Raw genomic sequence first — 21,786 nt, 5'->3', positions numbered from 1 at the left:
AAGCCATTTTATGTTACATATGCTTTTTAGAGAACAAAGGAATAGTGAAACAAATGAGCAGTGATGTATTAGTGTGAATATTGAGTTTCTTGAGTTAGTGATTAATTGTGGGTCATCACAAGTTGTGACATCCTGATTCTGACGAATACCTGTGTGATATTCTAGTGTGATATTCTAGTATCCCAGCACCACACACTCCAAAACACCTGATGAAAAAAATAAGTGCTTGACAGTATGTACATAATCAGCTTTTTTTTTTTTTCTTGCTATTGCAGATACTTGGCTTAAGCTCTGAAACAGGTGTGACTCAGAATCCTTTAGTTTATATTTTACTTGGTGGGTGTTGACCTGTAGAAGGTAGGAGAGCTCTGCAGAGGGACCTTGACAGGCTGGACAGATGGGCAGAGTCCAATGAGACTCAACACATCTAAGTGCTGAGTTCTACACATTGGCCACAACAACCCCATGCAGTGCTACTGGCTGGGGTCAGAGTGCCTGGAGAGCGGCCTGGTAGAAAGGGACCTGGGGGTAGTGGTTGACAGTAGGCTGAACATGAGCCAGCGGTGTGCCCAGGTGGCCAATAAGGCAAATGGCATCCTGGCTTGCATCCCACATAGGCACAATCTAATCCTCTGGTTAATTCTATTCTATTCTATTCTATTCTATTCTATTCTATTCTATTCTATTCTATTCTATTCTATTCTATTCCATTCCTATTCCTATTCCTATTCCTATTCCTATTCCTATTCCTATTCCTATTCCTATTCCTATTCTATCCCATCCTATTCTATTCTATCCCATCCTATTCTATTCTATCCCAAAGAATAGCATTTTGGCCTATGACACTACACTGCAGACAGTGATTTTTGCCCACTGATTCTTGCACTGCAGATCCAACAGTATAATCAATATAAGCATGATGATATAACATTGCAATGGTAATATAACAGGCTATAGCATAATTACAACATGATATAGCATGGTCAATATAACATGAGAAAAGTCTTCAGAATCCATGTACGTAATAAGTACTCAAAAGAAGTACCAAAGAGAAGAAGAAGAGTGAAAATACCTCATGATATTTTTTCACTGTTTTCCCTGATGTGCACATGCAGGATTTCCAGTTTGAAGTCCCACAGCCACAGTTTCCTCCACAGCGCTGGACAAGGAGGCAGCGGGGGAAGAAAACTACGTTTGTCAACTTCAGTTCCTCCCTTAAATTGACAGAGTAGTTCCTTGGAGTGCAGCTGTAACGTTTCACATCATCATTCAACCTGTCCAGGTCAACTACAATGCAAAAGAACTTCCATTAGTGAGGTTTATGTGGGACATTCCTTTGGTTCATACCACACAGCAGGCAGTCAATTACACAAAGTGAAGTGACACTAGTTGGACAGTATGTGAACTATAGCAGTGACTTCTGAACAGACAAACATAAACCTACCAATTTTTGATCGTCACAGGTGGCCACCTAGGCTCTCATCCTGCTTCCACTGACTCCCATAGCAGAGCTTACACTGGCTGAAGGAGCTGGGATTGTTTAGCCTGGAGAAGAGGAGGCTCAGGGGAGGCCTTATTGCTCTCTACAACCTCCTGAAGGGAGGTTGTAGCCAGGAGGGGGTTGGTCTCTTCTCTCAGGCAATCAGCCCCAGAACAAGAGGACACAGTCTCAAGCTGCACCAGGGGAGGTTTAGGCTCAAGGTGAGGAGAAAGTTCTTCAGAGAGAGAGTTGTTAGCCATTAGAACAGGCTGCCCAGAGAGGTGATGGAGTCTCTGGAGGTGTTCAAGAGGGGATTGGACTTGGCACTTGGTGCCATGGTTTAATAGTCATGAGGTGCTGGGTGACAGGTTGGACTTGATGATCTTTGAGGTCTTTTCCAGCCTTATTGATTCTATGATTCTATGATTCTATGGATGGAAGGCTCACAGTAAAACGTTGGCCCAAAGGCAGACTAGTTATTTTCTTTTCTTTGTCACTGACCCATTGAATCCTTCAGTAAGAGATTCAGCTAAAAGTAATAAAATTAATTATTTTTATGTTTTTAATTATTTTCTGCCTTTCCCCCTAAACACCACCACCACCACCCTCCTTTTCTGCTTCTTTTCCCTAGGAATATGTTCACCAAGTATGTTTTTTCAAAGCTCAATAATTCATTGAGGACATGGACTGGAGGACATGTGAACTTGTTTTGAGCTCCCACCCCAAACACATTTTGCACACAGAAACATCAACAGGAAAATAGGAATGGCTCAAATGTGAACCAAGATAACAATCTACTATTTGTGAACGTATCAGATTTTTCATGGACATGTTTAACAGCTCAAAACTGTATCTGGTCCTGAGTGCACCTACGCTTGTGCTTTACCACAAACATGTGAAAACCTCCAGCAGAGACATTTCATACCTTCTGTGACTCAGCCCTTGTCAACATCACAAACCAAATTGTGGAAAAAGCTGTGGTTTGTAAATATCATGCACCTTTGCACTCTGGCCTGGAGGTAGTCACAAGGCAGATATGCAAGAGGAAAGAGAACGTAAATGTCATGAGTGCTATTATGGAAAATCACAGCAGCTTCACGTTTCTGGCAAGATGTTATCTCAGTCAATGGGAATTTAGCAGATAAATTGCAATTTTATAGCAATTGTGATACATCTCACCATGAAATCTCAGTGGTTCTCTCCAGAGAGCTAGCATCTCTCCAGAAGAGGCATAGATCATCCTCCTGATACAAGCACAAAATCAATGGGGCTGCTGGTATACTCCTGCACTGGGAGAAAAATACACTTTGAATGTCTACAGCCAGGACTTAGAAGTCCAGAGAATATAGATTTTTTTCAGTTTTAACAGATGATATTTTATCCACTGTCATTCTCCAAAGCCATCCCTTCTCACTGCAGGCTCTCAGGCTGATCCTTCTCTCAGAGAAGTGTTTCCCGCTCATCTGAATGTTCTTGTCAGGACCTTTGCCATCAGCTTTGCTTACCATTAAAGGAAAGAGGCATCTGACTACTATTCATTGCAACTGATTGATGTAAAGAAAATAATCACCAAAGGAAGAATGGGGCAAAAAATATACTGCTTTCATGATTAATGAGATTTCTTGAGGGGAAAGCATGGATCATTCACACTCTAGCACTGAAGCAATCCAGGGGAATGGATGCTGATATGAGGAGGCTGGACAGGCTGGCTGTGGACTGCGATGGCATTTGCAGATGGTGCACCTCTAGAGAATAAAATGCTCAAAGGCTTAATTCAGCTTTAATTTAGCAGAGTTAACATAGGAAACAAGGCTTCCAGTAACACACTGGTCATTAAAGAGGGCTCAGACCCAGGTCACATGAACTGACATCTGTGTCCAGAGAAAGATGTCCAGGGAACTGAACAAAATGTGCTCTATTACAGACGAAATTCTCCCTCAGGCTCAACAGCCCTCTCTATTGCATTGAGCTGATACTTATCAACACTGCTGCATTATCAACAACACAGAAGTTACACTTTGTAACAAGAGAGGGCAGAGAGGGAAAGCACCAGGATTGAAAGGACCAGAGCGAGAGGGTGTGTGAATTCTCCTTGGTATTCTCAAAGCATCCTGATCCTGACTTATCAGTTTTCAGGACCCTAAATCCCAGAGTTATCAGTTAAATATGAATTCTCTGCTCTTTGCCATATCTCATATATAAGAGTTGAGCCGAAAATGGACAAATATAATAGGAGAAAGGCCTTATGTTAGTGATGATGAAGTCATGACAATAAATTACTTTAAGCAGAGAAGGAAAGACTAAATAAAGGGTAAGAGATACACAAGCTGTCCTCCATAAAAAATCACCTGGAGGTAAAAACCTGTGCTCTTTTTGATTCTGCTCTATAGAAATGCAGTACTTGGTGGGATGAGAATGCAATGTCTTCTGTTCTCTAGTAACATCACACTGACACCCAAGAACAGTTCCCAGAGGCACTTGGTGCCAAGGTTTAGTTGATTAGATGGTGCTGGGTGGTAGGTTGGACTTGATGATCTCTGAGGTCTTTTCCAACCTGGTTAATTCTATTCTATTCTATTCTATTCTATTCTATTCTATTCTATTCTATTCTATTCTATTCTATTCTATTCTATTCTATTCTATTCTATTTGCTGTAGACCATGGTTTGCAGACCCCTAACAAAAGACCACATCTTGCTCTGAACAACTTCTGTGCTGAAAGTGTTGATATGCATTTTTTTTCCCTGTCCTGAAATTGTTTTACTGTCAGGAGCCAGTCCATTTCCTCATCCATATAACAATGAGATTTTACAGTACAGTCAGTTTCATGCATCACTTCACTGCTGTGACTAAAATGTAACTGAGCCTTGGTATGATTGGTGTGAAATCCTGCTGCTTTGCTTATCAAGGACTGAAACCACTGGAGTCCTTAATTTAAAACTAGAATAAAAAAGTTCTGTAGACTTGATGCAAATAACTTCAAAGTATTATTACAGAATGACTGCCTCAGAGATTCAATTTAAAGGAAAGGCAGACATGAAAAGATGCACTGGTGCAGCAAGCTGGATACTTGGGCTAAGGTGGTTGTTCCCTCCTCTCCCTTAAATCATATACATAAATCCATTGTCATGTCACGTAGCAAATGGTTAACCTGAAATATTATGTTAATCAGAGGTAAGCATTGAAATCAGGGACTGCAGCTAATGTCATGTCTCATTCAGAAGGGACAGCTTTAAAGATTACAGAGAAAAACCTGTGCTGCTGGTCACTGATTCATTTTTAAATGACAGGAGGTCTGTTAGGGTTTCTTTCAACACTTATCTCTTGCAGTTCATACATGGCCTTAACATTGTCATATCAGAACATTTTAGATGTTTTTCATGCATGAGCCACAGACCAGAACTGAGGTGTAAGAAATGGTAGTCACCTTGCCACAGTATTCATATACCAGCTGTCAAAGTCAGTTACCAGCAAGGTATGAAGGATTCAGGCAGATTATGATCATTCAACCCAGCCTCATCCCATGCTAAAATTAAGTGGTAAATCCTTCTGGAAGCAATGTCTAGGCAACTGAAAGACACTGGGTTGACAGGGATCATCCAGGATAGATTTACCAAGAGCAAGTTGTAATGGACCAACACGAGAATTTGCTATGAGACAACTGTCTTGCTGGGTGAGGTAAAAGCAGCAGAGGCATCTGCTGATTTTTGACAGTGATCTACAGCATCCTTGCAGCCAAAGTGCTGTGATATAATGGGATAGGTGAACTGTAAGTTCGGTGGATAACCAGAAGATCCAAGAGGCTTCATCAAAAAGATCAACATTTCCAAATGCTGCTGGTGGCTGATTATTAACAACCTTGCCCAGGAGCTGACACTGGTGTCAATACTACTACAAATCTTGTCTGACACCATAATAGGGAAATCTGTTGTAATTAGGGTTAGATCCTCAAAGGTGTTAAAATACCTAACTCTCACTGAAGGGATTTGCCCACATTATACAGGGAATGGGTGTACAGACTTCTCAGCTTCTGACCAACCTCCCCTGGCTCTTAAGCAGAAATCTCCACCTACCTGGGTCTCCTGCCAAAGGCATGAAAACAAGTGCCAATGGTAACATTTCTAACTTTGGAATTGTTTTAGGCAGCTAAAGAGGTGTACTCATGAGAAGGGCCTGCACTTGGTAGCTTGCCCCTGCTCATCAGTAGTGCACACCAACTGTAGTTGGAGTTTTGTGTATCAAGTGGGGATTTAGAGCTCAGTTCTAATTTGACTTTCATCCCTTTTCATGTGTGGCTTGCAGTTTATAACAAAGGTTGTTGTGCTGCTGTTTGAATTTTGACTCTTGTCTTTTATAGTGCTCTTCTTTTATAGTACTCCTCCAGGCTAAACAACCCCAGCTCCCTCAGTCTCTCCTCATAGGGCTTGTGTTCCAAGCCTCTCACCAACTTTGTTGCCCTTCTCTGGCCATGTTCCAGCAAGTCAACATCAACATAATTGTAGATTAGCACCATTTTTGTTTTTATATTTACCTACATTCTTGCTAAGAACAGTATTTAATAACCCAATAGCCAGTGATATCCTTTTAGAGATGCTTCATATTTTTAATAGCCAAATTACTATAAAACTGAGGTCAGCTACAACATATTACAGCAATTAAAAAGGAATTATTTAGAGGACATTATTTTGTATGACTTGCTTTTTTTCCTCAGGGTCTCAGATGAGCTTAAGGTTGAATATTCATACTATCAGAGTACTTTAAATGCAGCAATGGCTAGCAGACCTTTTGGAGTATTTTTATATACAATTGCTGCCAAGGTGTTTGTAAATACACATAAGACAGAGTAAAGGAGATGGATCTAGTTTTTTGTTCATTTGTTCAAAGAGTGGTCAGACACAGACTGTCCAGAGAGGTTGTGTAATCTCTGTCCTTGGAGATATTCAAACCTGTCTGGACATGGCCCTGAGCAATTTGCTACTGGTGACCCTGTCTTGACCGCAAAGGTTGGACTAGAAAAACTCCTGAGGTGCTTTCCAATTTAATCTATTTTGTGATTCTGTGAGTTTCTGCTATGCTAAGCTACTGTACTTCTTATTTCCCTGATCCTTATCTTTGCAGATTACTGATGGTCAAATTAAGAAAACCATACTGGGTTTGGCTGAGCTGGAGTTAATTCTCCCCAGAGCACCTTTCTTGTGCTGTGTTTTGCAGTACTGTAGCTGGGTCTTGATAACACACCAGTGTTTTGGCTACTGCTGAATGAGCACCCAGGCTGTTCTTTTCCAATATTTCCCCTCGTTCAGGGCTGGCAAGATCTTGGGAAGGGACACAGCTGGGCCAGCTGACCCAAACTGGCCAAAGGGGTATTCCTTGCCCTATGTTGTCAGCTCAGATATATAAGCTAAGTAAAAGAAGGAAAAGAGGGGATATTCATCCGTGGTGTCTGTCCTCCAGAGCAACTGCTATGCGTGGAACCCTGCTTCCTGGGAGTGACCAACCACAATCTGCTGATGGGAGGTAGAGAATAACATCTTTCTTTGCTTTTGCTTCCACACACAGCCTGGGCTTTTCCTTTGCATTATTAAATTGCTTCTATCTTATTACCAGCCTTTTGTTACATTTTCCCCTCTCCCCCGTCCATCTAAGAATGGGAGTGATAGATCGGCTTTGGCAGGCATTTGGCCTCCAGCCAGGGCCAAACCACCACAAAATCATACAATTTAAATATAACTTATCACATATCTCCATTATCAGAATTGGCATTCAGCAACACTGCCTCTTAAGCTCAATTTTGTGGCAAAATTTAGTATAGGCAGAGAGCTGTGTAGGAGCGAAGTCATTAGTGATTCATTTATACCATTTATATGATATGTTGTAAAAAATGCTGTGAAAGATAGGCAGAGATTACATCAAATTGTTCTCTTCTGCCTCAGGGTTGTTCTAAGAATAAAATATAAAACCCAAGCTGACAGCAGAAACAGATAAATATCTGAAATAAATGATGCTATAATCTATTGGTCTCTTTGCTACAAGGTTACCGCAGTGCCTACACACATCCTTCGGAGATCCACAGTGTCTGTGGTTAAAAGCCACCAGCACTTCTAATTTAAAGACTTGTTAAAGCTATTCCCTGCTCCTAACTTCCTCCAAGAACAAGCCTTTAATCTTGTCAGAAATTTATGACTAAATAAAACTCTTAACTGGGATTTTAAAAGGATCTGATCATGTTGAGGTACTTCCATCCAGAGAGCTGCTAGCAGTCAGGAAATTCGGCCTTTATTTTGAAGATGAAAGAAAAACTGTTATAAAACTTCTTCTCTTATTCCTGTAACCAAAACAACAACAACAAATATCCTATTAGAATAAATCAAGTGTTAAAATAATAACTGGAACATTCTTTATTTTAATTTTTTTACAGTGCTTTGTTACTCAAGAAGATGAATTACATGTATACTAAACAGAGAAATCTGAATTCCCTCAGCACTGCCAGATCAGAACTGATACTTCTAGCCTGTGTGATCAGCATTGATATAGCAGCAAACTCTATTTCATATAGAATAGAATAGGAGTAGAGTAGAATAGAATAGAATAGAATAGAATAGAATAGAATAGAATAGAATAGAATAGAATAGAATAGAATTAACCAGGATGCAAAAGACCTTTGAGATCATCGAGTCCAACCTATCATCCAAAACTATCTAAGCAACTAAACCATGGCACTAAGTGCCTCATCCAGTGTTTTCGTAAACACTTCCAGTGATGGTGACTACCACCTCCCTGGGAAGCACATTCCAATGGCCAATCACTCTTTCTATGATGAACTTCTTCCTAACATCCAGCCTAAACCTCCCCTGGTGCAGCTTGAGACTGTTCTCTTGTTCTGGCGCTGGTTGCTTGGGAGAAGAGACCAACCCCCACCTGTCTAAAACCTCCCTTCAGGTATTTGTAGAATGCAATAAGGTCTCCCCTGAGCCTCCTCTTCTCCGGGCTAAGCAACCCCATAGGGCTTGTGCTCCAAACCCCTCACCAACTTTGTTGCCCTTCTCTGGACACCTTCCAGCAACTCAACATCTTTCCTAAACTGAGGGGCCCAGAACTAGACTCAGTATTCAAGGTGTGGCCTAACCAGTGTTGAGTACAGGGGCAGAATGACTTCCCTGATCCTGCTGGCCACATACTGATACAGGTCAGGATGCCATTGGCCTCTTGGCCACCTGGGCACACTGCTGGCTCATGTTCAGCCTACTATCAACCAGTACCCCCAGGTCCCTTTCTGCCTGGCTGCTCTCCAGCCACTCTGTCCCCAGCCTGTAGCACTGCATGGGGTTTTTGTGGCCAATGTGTAGAACCTGGCACATAGATGTGTTAAATCTCATGCCCTTGTACTCTGCCCATCTGTCCAGCCTGTCAAGGTCCCTCTGCAGAGCTCTCCTACCCTCTAACAGATCAACACCTGCGCCCAGCTTGGTGCCATCTGCAAACTTACTGATTATGGACTCAATACCCTCATCCAGATCATCAATAAAGATATTGAACAGGATGGGTCCAGCACTGATCCCTGGGGACACCACTAGTGACTGGCTGCCAGCTGGGTATGGTGCCATTCACCATCACTTTCTGGGCTCAGCCCTCCAGTGTGATCTGAGAAATTAAATCTGGAGAGCAGAACCAGTACAGGATCCAGGTAATCAGCTTCTATTACAATCATGACCCTTTATTTCTTTTATAAACATGCCTTTTCGTGCCAAACCCTGGGAAAAAGGGGCACACATATCATGTTTCCCAGACCCCTAAATGAGATCAAATTGATCTCAGAAGTGATGCACTGGCAGTTGGGTGATGTTTTCACAAAACATGGGCTGTTGTGGTTGCCTGAAATTTCTGCTGTGCCAAAAAGGAATAAAGAAAGGGGGTTTAGTTTTCACTGGATGAGTGCTCAGGCCTTTATCACTGATTTCTTTGAAGTGCTGAGCCTAAAACCACAGATGGCAATGTGTCTTGGAAACTGTATGCTAAGTTGGCTGTACATTTACTCATTCATTGTATATGCCTGAGGTCATTATACTGCACAAGGGTCAACAGCCGTGCCAGAGCCCACATCCCTACCATTTATCCCTTAGTCTCCAAGACAAGGTGGCTGCATACAAACTACTCATGAGGAATGGGAGCTGGCCTCTGCTAGCTCCTGGTTCATGCCCAGCAATGACCTGGAAGAATGACACTTGGCCTAGGCCAAAACTTAGCAGAGACAAGGCTGACAAATTAGCAATATGGTGACTGGATTGCAGGGTCTAGGAAGGCTTCCCCAACACTATTTCCCCTAATATACATGTAGTCTGTATAACCCTTTCAAGGTCAAAGCCCTTTCATTGACAGCAAGTAAGTTACAAACATGGAACTAAAATGCTTAATATACAGGGAATGAGATTGCAGATGCAAATAAATGGTAGATTGCACAGAATCAGAATTGTGATTTGGACATTATAATTTTAGAGTTATGAAGAAGAATGCATGTGAACACATAATTTGGAAATGGAGGACAGTATTAACAAGACAACTCAAATAAACTATTGCATTCAAGATCTTCCGTGAAAAGTACAGCAATTGTCATTTCAGAGAACTCTAACAGACCTCCTAGGTCTGTACTTGCACATAAAAGGCAATTTCAGCAGGCCTTTGCTGCATGGTTACCCCAGAGCATGACCATCTCTTCTAAATAGTGCTTTATTTATCATCATGGTTTGGTACTGCTTTACTGTTTGGTGGATGGATGATTTGAACTAACAGAAGGAAACAAGACACATAACCCAGACATGTGTGCTTTGCTCAAATAAAGACAAAGATGTTAAACCATAGTCCTATTCCCCTCCAACATAATGAAAAACAGGGAGATGTTCACATCCTAAAAATCCAGCTGCACATACAGGTGTCTGCACCAGATGCTTCCCTCAGCACAATGTGATAAAAGTGATTATTCCTCACTCAACAGAGAACAATCCCTAAGCAGGATATTTAAAGTATGATGATAGTGCAGGTAATTAGGAGCCCCATGCCTAACATGCAAAGCAGTGTTTAAGAGGGTGAAACTGAGAACCATCTGTCCTTTACACATGGGGCCTATGTTTTTATTTGTGAATCCATAATAACAATGGGCAGTTTTCAGTTTGTTTCCTCAAATGAAATCCTACTCAATCAGAAAACTATTAAGGATTAAATAACTTATAGAATAGAATTAACCAGGTTGGAAAAGACCTTTGAGATCATCAAGCCCAACCTATCATCCAACACTATCTAATCAACCAAACCATGGCACCGAGCACCCCATCCAGTCTCTTTCTAAACACCTCCAGGGATGGTGACTCCATGTGACTTCTTCTTAGTGGGGGAGGGAAAGCTGGGCCTTTCCTTTCAACCCACCACACTCCACCACCTCCCTGGGCAGCCTATTCCAATGGCCAATCACTCTTTCTATGAAGAACCTCTTCCTAACATCCAGCCTAAACCTCCCCTGGTGCAGACTGAGACTGTGTCCTCTCATTCTGTCACGGGTTGTCTGGGAGTCCTCTCATTCTGTCCATGTTGTACTTTGTCCTGTGAGTCCAACAGGAACATGGGCACCAAAATCTAACAGCTGACCAATGGACAATTTTGTGAGTGAAGGAATATCCTGGCCTTGACCCAGTGTATGTATGTAGTGTCATTTCCTACCTTTAGATTTCCTGTCGTGGTAGCTCCTGCCTCGATAATGGTGGCCGCTCTCTGTGTACAAGTTCTCGAGATCTTCTTGCCAGGAGTCCGGGTTAAAGTGTTTGAGCAGGTCCTCCACCGTGTCAAACGCAGCGATGGTCTGATCCAGTGCTTCTGCTGTGAGCGTAGCATCAGTCACTGATGGAGAGGGATAGGATACCCCCTAAGAGTGACATACATCTCAGTGCACTTGGAATCAATTACAGCACCACTTAAAACAATTGAAAACAGTTACTGAGAAATTTCACAGTATCACAGTATCACTAAGGTTGGAAGAGACCTCAAAGATCACCGAGTCCAACCTGTCACCACAGACCTCATGACTATTTGGTTTACTACTGACTGAAACAGCTGGTTTGGGCCATCTTTTGAAGTCTTTAGCTGGACCAAGCTTTGTTGTGCCTGTGTTTTCTATTTGCAAGAAGAGGCACCAAGGAATTCCCAAGCAAATTCTCAAGGACATGCTATGAGTGGAAGCATTGCTGGACTGTCAGCATGCAGACTCACTCCTCAAAGGTTATGATGATTTGCACATATACAAAGCTGTAATGGAAATGTCTTTTGACGCCACTGCGATGGTCACAGAAGTGCCACGCAGTGATGGGGTGGTGCCTTCACAACTCCACCAACTCTGTTGCTAAATCTGTAACAGGCAGATCAGAAATCACAGCTGAGAAAGACAAAGGCAACAAGTGCACTAGACAGTCTTTATTTCCCTGGCCAACTTGGGCAACAAATTTGGCTTGGTTAAAGACCTGAAAAGATGGACCATTATTCCTAAGAATTAAATGCATTAGGAAACACTGAAGAATATCCATTCTCCCATCTGTTGACCAAAAATACAAGTTACTAAGCAAATGACAAAACCCATGATATTTGGACCTCAACAATTTAACAATGAATATCACAACTACCAGCCTAGTGATATTCCCACAATTACACCATAATACCGAATGCTAGCTTATTTCCTACCAGGAAGGGCCAAATATCATCCTCTGAGCATATCTGGTTCCCCCTGAAGTTATGGCACAACTTGACTTTGACAGAAGGACTGCAGTGATTTAATTTTTACTGGAGAGGACTTTAAACATTTTTAATAATATACTATTTAGAATCACAATATTCACCACCCTGATACAACTTTTTTCCATTGTCTAAGCATGAAGTCTAATACTGTGTGTAAAATATGTGTAAGAAAACTATTCTTTGAGATCTGCTACTCTCTGAAGGACAGTAATTAAAACACCTGGCAAATCATAGAATCATAGAATCAGTAAGGTTGGAAGAGACCTCAAAGATCATCAAGTCCAACCTGTCACCCAACACCTCATGACTACTAAACCATGGCACCCCCACCTGGCTACAACCTCCCTTCAGGTAGTGGTAGACAGCAATGAGGACTCCCCTGAGCCTCCTCTTCTCCAGGCTAAACAACCCCAGCTCCCTCAGCCTCTCCTCACAGGGCTTGTGCTCGAGGCCTCTCCTCAGCCTCGCTGCCTTTCTCTGGACACGTTCAAGAGTCTCAATGTCCTTCTTAAATTGAGGGGCCCAGAACTGGACTCAGGACTCAAGGTGTGGCCTAACCAGTGCTGAACACAGGGGCAGAATGACTTCCCTGCTCCTGCTGGCCACACTATTTCTGATGCAGGCCAGCAAGAAGCATAACAAAACAGAAAGAACTGTTTGGGTTTTGGTCTTATAAGTTAAATCACTGGGGCAAAACCCTAGGATCCTGCTTCTCTCATGAACACCCAGCTCTGAAGTAATGCAGCCAAAAGATGTCATTTAAAATTAATGGCCCCCCAATATATTTTTTTTTTTACCTTATCTCCCAAGTAAATGCATGTGTTAAACTATTAATCTTTGTGATTAGCTTCACTAATGGGCTGTAATGGAAAGGTCAACTCATTTGAGTAAAGTTACTCACTTGTTTGCAAGAGTGTGTCCTTCAGTGATTACTAAAGCAGTTTTAAAGCAAATATGCCTTTTAGACTAAAACATTTGTCTTTAATGGTAAGTTATATCACGATAGCAACAATACTTAATGTTTTGCTGCATATGTTTTCTGAAAGCATGGGCAGTCCAAATTATTAAAACCAAGAGAGAGAAGAAAAAGAAAACGCTACAATAGTGGCATCAACATAATTGCACTTACTGCTTATCGCCAACCGCACAAGAAGTTTCATATGGCCCACTTGTGACTGCAATGACTCTACAATGCAGTGCTGAAGTAGGCAGAGTGCAGATGGCTGTAAAAATTCATGACCCAGTAAAAGGCAAGGCGTACCTCAAAGCATTTTTCCTGACTTGTAAGTGACATGGATAGAAAATCTCAGAGAGATGGAAGCCCCCAGAGTTGAAAAGCTCACACCAGCCAAGTGCACACAGCTTTGTTATCTAAGACGATGCTGCAGGACAGACTGCTATGGGCAGACACCATACAGTGTGCTAACGCAGGCTTTGAGGTTACAAAACAAAAAGGCACCCAAGTTCTACCTGCTTACTCAGGAGAGCTCTGTGGAGCTCATGGCTCATCTGTGACAGCAGCCCAACTGGGAAATTCCAGTCCCCAACTATCTTTCAAAAGAGGGAGATGGTACAAGGATGCTGAAGGAAGAGCAGCATAAAAATCAGACCATAGGTGTGTAGCTCAGATGATGCAAGAGTGTTTTTCATATGTTCAGCTGTGCATTTGACTACAGAACCCCAGGTCAGGCTGTGAATTTGCAGGGCATTTCAAACTCATACAGGCAGCAGGGAATCCCCACTCAAGAGATTTGTGCAGCCTTATTCATGCACAGTGACAGCCAAGCCAAGAAGAATTTTCAACAGCTGAGATAACCTACTGGCAGCAACATCATGTGGCAGCCCCAAAAGCAACTTCAAAGCTCCCAAACCAACTGCCTTTCTTTTGTCCTGCCAAGAGCAAAGCGGTAGCTTTAGAAGAGCTTGTGCTCATTGTAATCTGAATTCTGAGATCACATCCAAAGAAAGGGCAAAGGAAAGAACGAATTCCAAGAAGCAATGGAGAGCAAAGATTTTCCACATTATGTATCTCTTCTACATTTCTTAAATCACTGAAGGCATTTTTAATTTAATGGGACACAAAGGTATCTTTTTCTGTCACTGCTCTTACCCTTATTGTCTGCTCTTCCATTCTTTTCTGTTTTCTATCTGTACTCTGAAGCTGACAGGCATTGCAGTTGCTGATCATAACATTATAAAAAATGGAAACTAACCTAATAAGGAGTGAATTTGGGACCACTATTTTTTTCTTAATTTTATGTGTGGATTTGCTTTGTTTTGTTTTGTTTTTCTGAATTTGCCATGCTGGATTAAGGGCAGAAGTACTTTCTGAGGGGAAAAAAAGATAAAAATATTATGATATGAACCCAGACTCTTATTCCAACTTATTCCAACAGCATGAGATTTAACACATCTAAGTGCCAGGTTCTACACAACAACCCCATGCAGTGCTGCAGGCTGGGGTCAGAGTGGCTGGAGAGCAGCCAGGCAGAAAGGGACCTGGGGGTACTGGTCGATAGTAGGCTGAACACGAAACTGCAGTGTGCCCAGGTGGCCAAGAAGCCCAATGGCATCCTGGCCTGCATCAGGAATAGTGTGGCCAGCAGGAGCAGGGAAGTCATTCTGCCCCTGGACTCAGCACTGGTTAGGCCACACCTTGAGTCCTGTGTCCAGTTCTGGGCCCCTCAGTTTAGGAAAGATGTTGAGTTGCTGGAACGTGTCCAGAGAAGGGCAACAAAGCTGGGGAGGTGGTAGGAGCACAAGCCCTATGAGGAGATGCTGAGGGAGCTGGGGTTGCTTAGCCTGGAGAAGAGGAGGCTCAGGGGAGACCTTATTGCATTCTACAACTACCTGAAGGGAGGTTGTAGCCAGGTGGGGGTTGGTCTCTTCTCCCAGGCAACCAGCACCAGAACAAGAGGACACAGTCTCAAGCTGCACCAGGGGAGGTTTAGGCTGGATGTTAGGAAGAAATTCTTCATAGAAAGAGTGATTGCCCATTGGAATGTGCTGCCCAGGGAAGTGGTGGAGTCACCATCATTGGAAGTGTCTAGGAAGAGACTGGATGGGGTGCTTGGTGCCATGGTTTAGTTGATTAGAGAGTGTTGGATGATAGGTTAGACTTGATGATCTTAATGTTTTTTCCCAACCTGGTGAATTCTATTCTATTCTATTCTATTCTATTCTATTCTATTCTATTCTATTCTATTCTATTCTATTCTATTCTATTCTATTCCATTCCATTCCATTCCATTCCATTCCATTCCATTCCATTCCACTCCATTGCATGATTCTATTCTGAGAACTGTAATGTACCCAGACCCTAAAATGAGCCTGTGGGCTTGAAGGACAAAACTGAGATCTGCCATGCTGAGTATCAACAGAACAGCTGGTCATCTTATTAGTAGCTGATAGGTCTGAGTTTGTCCTTCTGTCCCTTGGGACCACAGAAGAATCCCTGAAGAATTTAGATGTCCCCAGAGTTTTGGTTTGGTGCCTATGGGTACCTCTCTACCTTATGTTCCCTGAGGATAAAAAAGGGCTAGAGCATGCAATGCACACCCAATGGAACAAGGTATGTTTTATTAGATAGGAGAGTGCTTGGGAAAACCAGTGAAACTGGGGTCTGCTTCTGCTTTAGTTGCAGATTTCCATATGGTCTTGGGCATCAGCTTGCTACTTGTAATACTTGTACTGAAGCTCCCTATTTGGTACACATTAACCACAACTTTTCTGAAGGTTTTTTTGTTTCTTTCAGAACTCTTTTTGTCTTTCAATATGAAATGAATAGTAGATTATTGTTTGGCACGTGGCATGCCTTACAATGCTAAGGTCTATAACTAACATGGTGTTTACCAGACACTTGATCTCATTTCCATGGTTACCTGATGAGGGAGCCCTAGGCTTACATTTTCAAACAACTGCCTACAATATGTTTCAACAAAATATTCTATTATATAGACCTTTTTTTCTATTTTTTTTTTTGTTGTTGTTTAGAGCCCCATATTAGAATGAAAAATGAGCTGATATCTTTTCAGTGCTTGGCACATCTAGTAGATCCCAGCCCTGCTAACATTACCACCCAAGACTTTTCAGCACAATTAGTTCCAGGCTATCAATGCATCGCATCATGAAGGGCAAGGGTTATTTGCAAATTCAAGGGTGGATACAAGTGAGATTAGCTTAACCTCTTCTCATTTTGGCAGTACAGAATTTTCTCTCTACTGGCTGCCCAGCCTGGACACATCAGTAGAACTTTCTCATATTTTATTTACTGTCAGTTCTGGCAGCTACTGTAACAAAGGTGCCATCCTTAAACTGCCTTCCATGAATGCTCTAAACATTGGTCTCAGGTCTGCTTTGAGTGCTTATCCTCATCTCATGTGTTTTAAAAGGAGTTTACAAGACTGTGACATTGTGCTGACTAGCCAGCAGAGTACACAGAAAAGGACTGTCCATACCATGAATTCTGATGTCATAGTAATTCCCCAGTGTATCATTTAATTTGGGAAATGAAAGTGGGGACAAATTTTGGGTCAATGACACAAATTGAATGTGATGAAAAGAAAAATAAGATTTTACACTGAATTACTTGACTTCCTAATTTATTTATTTTCCCTGAAGCTGCATTTCACTGCTGTGTATGGAGACTTGTAATATTTTACTACAAAGACTTAAAACCCCCTCAGTACTGTCAATGCAACTAGATTCATTTTCCTGACAACCTATTTTAAGAGTGTTCAGGTCAAGATATTTTACAATTGAAAATTGCAAGGAGGCTGCATCATGTCTTTTCATTTTGACAGGATAAGCTTGAAAGCAAGAAATGTTTCCCAATGGCTATCTCATGTGGTTACAACAGCTGATGGCATATCTTGCATTTTTGCTTCTTAAAAAACATACTAGTTGATCCCAGTATGAGTTGAATAAACACTTATTTCATCCTATGCCATAGGTGAAAATGAGGTTCCCCTGTGCAGGGACCATTTTAGTGAGCTGAATTCAAAGCATCCTATCAAGCCATCCATGGGCAAAACAGTAACAAATTACTTACTGAGACAGAGCTTGTGACTGACTCCCAGTTGGTTTCTGAGTCTGTATGCTGGAAATCATCCTAAGGGGAAAAACCCACAGGGAAGATCACCATTAAGGCACTGTTCCAAATTAACTGCAGAACCTAAAAAACGTCTCAGTATTAATTTGTCATCTTTTTCAGCCCCCTCTAATGCAAGAGGCCCTTGCCATGTGTCATTCCTAAATAACCACAGAATGCCAGGTTGGAATAAGGCTACTTCCATTCAGTTTTCCCCCTTTTCATTGTTTATAAACTAGCTCCCTATGAGCTTGCTGGGGCAAGAATAGGTATTATTATTATTTGTACTATGATACACATTGCTTTGGATAGCAGGATCTAATCTGGCCAAGGCTACTAAATTTATTTGCCAACATAAATATTCAAGGCCACCTCAGTATGTCTGCACTCAGTGTTAATGCTCTTCCTCAAACTGATCTGTTCTGGAAAGAATGTGGATGTACTAATAGCCTGGCACTACTTAGCCAAGGTGAAAAGCAGAGAAATCTAATCAGTTTGAAATGTAGTCCTAACATGACTACTCTTGGTGCTTGTGCTGAACAGGACTTGCTCATCTATGCAGAGCACTGAATAGCACTGTCCTTTACATCAAAAGCCCCAGCCACAGTACATGTGTATTAGAAGTGTAATCTGGGCTCTTGTGATTAATTTGAGCACAGGGATGGGATTCATCTCATCTACCTTTGGACATCTATAAAGCAAACATCTAGGCTAGTTACTTTTGTTTCCATTTACAGTCAATTAAAATCAGCATTTTTAGGGTGCAAATAATCAGATCTATTCTCTTCCAACCTGGTCTATTCTATTCTATTCTATTCTATTCTATTCTGTTCTATTCTATTCTATTTGAAAAGCTTAATTTGCAATGCTATTGCAGCCTAATTTTTCTTTTCTCTGTTTTCTATAGAGGCAATCCTGGGGGGACTATCTTAGATACAGATGTCAAAACTGTAGATACTGACATGTGGTCACCTGAATCCCTTTCCACTTGTCTGACCAGTGATAGGAAATCATTGCTTAAATAATGAAGAACCTGTTTCTTTCATCTTTCAGCAGTTTTACTCATTTTCAACTGGAATAATTAAAGCATGAAGAATGGGGGGAGGGGAGGAAGGCAGCATTACAGAATGGTTATTAAACACATACATACAGTGAATACCTAATGATCAGCATGAATAGGCAGGTAAGGAAAGTAGACTGAAGTGACAGCACACCAAGATTTTCATTTCTAGTAACAGAATTTATAATGAAAGGATTTAAGGAAGATGGATCACTGCCTGGGCTTGCATACTGACTATCTGCCACCCATTTTTTAAGTTAGCAACTGAAAGGGAAAATGGAAGGGTAACTGCTCAGATGATGCTCTCTAGACTCAGTGATGCATTGGGCCATACATACATGCATATATTCAATTACTTCTTAGGAATGGTAAAGACAAAACTGTTCAAGCAATCTGCTCATTCGTCAATAAAATTGGCCTTTAGCTGAGAAGAAACAAAAATGCTTTCAGATCCAGACTCTATGCATGGCATTTTAATGCTTTTCATTTGGTATAGAAAAATAACAGAAATCACAGAAAACAACTGTTTGGAAGAGACCTCAAAGACCATCCACTCCAACCTTTGACCCAGCACTGAAGGGTCAATACTAAACCATGTCCCTAAGTGCCAGGTCCACATGCTGGTTCAATATCTCCAGGGATGGTGACTCCACCACTGGCCTGGGCAGACCATTCCAAGGTTTGATAACCCTCTCTGTGAAGACATATTTTCCAGTATCCAGCTCGAACCTCTCCTGGCGCAGCTTGTAACAATCTTCTCTAGTCCTGTTGCTTGCCACCAAGGAGAAGAGGCTGGACCCCTCCTTAGAACAGAATAGAATAGAATAGAATAGAATAGAATAGAATAGACCAGGTTGGAAGAGACCTTTGAGATCATTGTGTCCAACCCATCATCCAACACTAATCAACTAAACCATGGCACCAAGCACCCCATCAAGTCTCCTCCTAAACACCTCCCCAAAAGTCACAAGATTGTTTATGCATCATTGTTACTGTTTCATCTTCCTTAAATGGTTCCTTTCTCTCAGATTCGATGCAGCAGTGATTTCTTCAGTACTTAAAGATTAGTAGAAGTTGAGAAACCTCATCACACTATGGTGTCACTAAGCAACCACTGAAATTGCAGGGTTACTAAAACATTAATAATTAAAGTGGTCATTTTCTTGTAGGAATACAGAAGCAAATAATTTTTGGTGATTTTTTTTTTTTATGCAGTTGGTTTGGGCTTTTTTTGCAGATGTGATGATCAGGTCATAAATAATTCAGGAGCCGTGGGCTACCTTGGCCATATTCTCTACAGTTTGGTTGCCCAGTTCTCGACGAGTTATTATTTAAAGTACATAAAAATGGATTTGAAAAGCTCATGGATTCTCTGGTAATGGTTGCCAGTTGCAAAACTTGGAAATCTTTTCCTCTCTGTCATTAGCTTCCATTTAACACTTCCAGAAAAAAAAGTGGCATTGAGTTCTGAGGCATTATTTTAAAACAGGAACAATTTGCCTCATTGAATGTCTGGAGAAGACCACAGACAAGGAATAATTTTGTGTTTGAAGTGATGGTCCCTTATGCTACCTAATTGTAGATATCAAAATTGTTTCTTTAGTCTACAGTTGGGTTTGTTTTTTTTTGAGACGGCTGATGCCAGGGAACCCCTCCAAAATCCTCAGACAGACATGAGTACCACCTGCTTCTTGGATCTCAAACCTGATGACTGCACATTTTGACTCTGATTATATTTCATCTGCATAAACTATTCACAACTACATGGCATTGTTCCACCATCACTCAAAGCAGCTGCAGTCATTCTTGGCTTCCCAGAGCTCTTTCAACCTCTAAAGTTTGCAGATTATTATTATCTATAGCTTCTGCTTGCAGCTATTTCAAGTAATAACATCAAAGTGGTTCTCATCATTACAAAACCATCTCCTCCTTTCTCACCATTGTCCCTAGCAGAACCTGAAGGACAAATCTATTTTCAGTGTTGTGTATGCAACTCATGCTACCTTATTTATGTGGATTTGCATATGATCACTTGGCTATTGTTTTCACCATTACCTAAAGAGACATTAAAACCTTCAGTGAAATATTTTTTAATTATTATTAATATTATTATTCTTATTTTTAAACTGTTGGAAAACCAGGGTGGTAATAGTTTGGCTACATCACCCTGACAATAGTGCTTTTGTTTCTGTAAGTGTGTCATGGTAACATAATAACTTTAAATGAGAGTTCAGCAAAGCATTGCATTAACTGCTCTACAAGCAGCAAAAACCACAGGCAAAGTATCAGGGCTACCAATCACTCTCTGAGAGCAGCTACTTCTATTGAAGAAAAACGACTTCCATGCCTCTGCTTCCAAAATTACACCTCAGCAAGATAAATCCTGAGTCAGTTCTTAGAGTTAAATATGTATGGACATTGATACATTGTTCTTGGCTCTGTTTCAGACAAAGATAAGCTACTCTCTCCTTCACAGACTGACTTTGTCTGTAGCCTGTCTCCCATCACTAATCTCCAATAAGTAACAGAGAGTCATGGGGAATACCACCTGGAGTTTTCACAAGTGGAGATCATGAGAGAGTTGGGGCTATTCAGTCTGGAGAGGAGAAGGCTCCGAGGAGACCTTATTGTAGCCTTCCAGTAGCTGAAGGGGGCCTACAAGAGACCTGGTGAGGGACTTACTAGGATGTCAGGTAGTGACAGGACTGGGGGAAATGGAGCAAAAATAGAAGTGGGTCGATTCAGATCAGACATCAGGAAGAAGTTCTTCCCCATGACACACTGGTGAGACACTGGAACAGGTTGCCGGGGTGGTGGAAGACTCATCCCTGGAGGTTTTTAAGGCCAGACGGGATGCAGCTTCGAGCAACCTGTTGTAGTGTGAGGTGTCCCTGCCCATGGCAGGGGGGTTGGAACTGGTTGATCCTCAAGGCCCCTTCCAACCCTAACAAATCTATGATTCTATGAGGCAAGATGCTATCAATGATACACAAGATTGCAGAGCCAGATAGGCCTGGTTGATGAGGAAGATGGTTTGCAGTCTGAGGGCCTGTTATCTGCAGCAAGCAGAGGCTCTGCCAGGCTCAAGCCATGGAGTTTGGTAGGATCAGTAGGAACAGGAAGGCATCAGAAAAGCACCAGAGATGAGGCTGGAAAGCTCATCTGTTTGAGAACCATGGCGTCCATGGCTCACTTTGCTGTACCACGAGTATGTGACAACATGTGAGTTCTGAGCCCCATCCTGTTCAATATCTTTATTGATGATCTGGATGAGGGGATTGAGTCAGTAAATCAGTAAATTTGCAGATGACACCAAGTTGGGAGCAGGTGTTAATCTGTTAGAGGGATTGGTCTCTTCTCCCAGGCATGCAGCACCAGAACAAGA

The 21,786-nt window shown here is 41.7% G+C and overlaps 1 protein-coding gene across 3 annotated transcripts in view; it reads right to left on the bottom strand.

Annotated features, from left to right (window-relative positions):
- The window catches only part of PDGFD (platelet derived growth factor D), a 147,217-nt gene that overhangs the window by 12,529 nt on the left and 112,902 nt on the right, over positions 1–21,786 (bottom strand). For 2 of the 3 annotated variants that reach the window (XM_009896775.2, XM_054164609.1), the window contains exons 4-6: positions 17,303–17,362; positions 11,188–11,389; positions 1,073–1,287 (exon numbers count right to left, since the gene is read on the bottom strand). In XM_009896775.2, coding sequence (XP_009895077.1) covers positions 1,073–1,287; positions 11,188–11,389; positions 17,303–17,362 — 477 coding nt within the window. The remainder of the gene's footprint in view (positions 1–1,072; positions 1,288–11,187; positions 11,390–17,302; positions 17,363–21,786) is intronic. The other variant, XM_054164610.1, reaches the window with a different exon arrangement.

Source organism: Dryobates pubescens, chromosome 10, assembly GCF_014839835.1.
Source record: "Dryobates pubescens isolate bDryPub1 chromosome 10, bDryPub1.pri, whole genome shotgun sequence".
Taxonomy (NCBI): domain Eukaryota; kingdom Metazoa; phylum Chordata; class Aves; order Piciformes; family Picidae; genus Dryobates; species Dryobates pubescens.
This window is presented reverse-complemented; position numbering and strand designations above follow the sequence as displayed.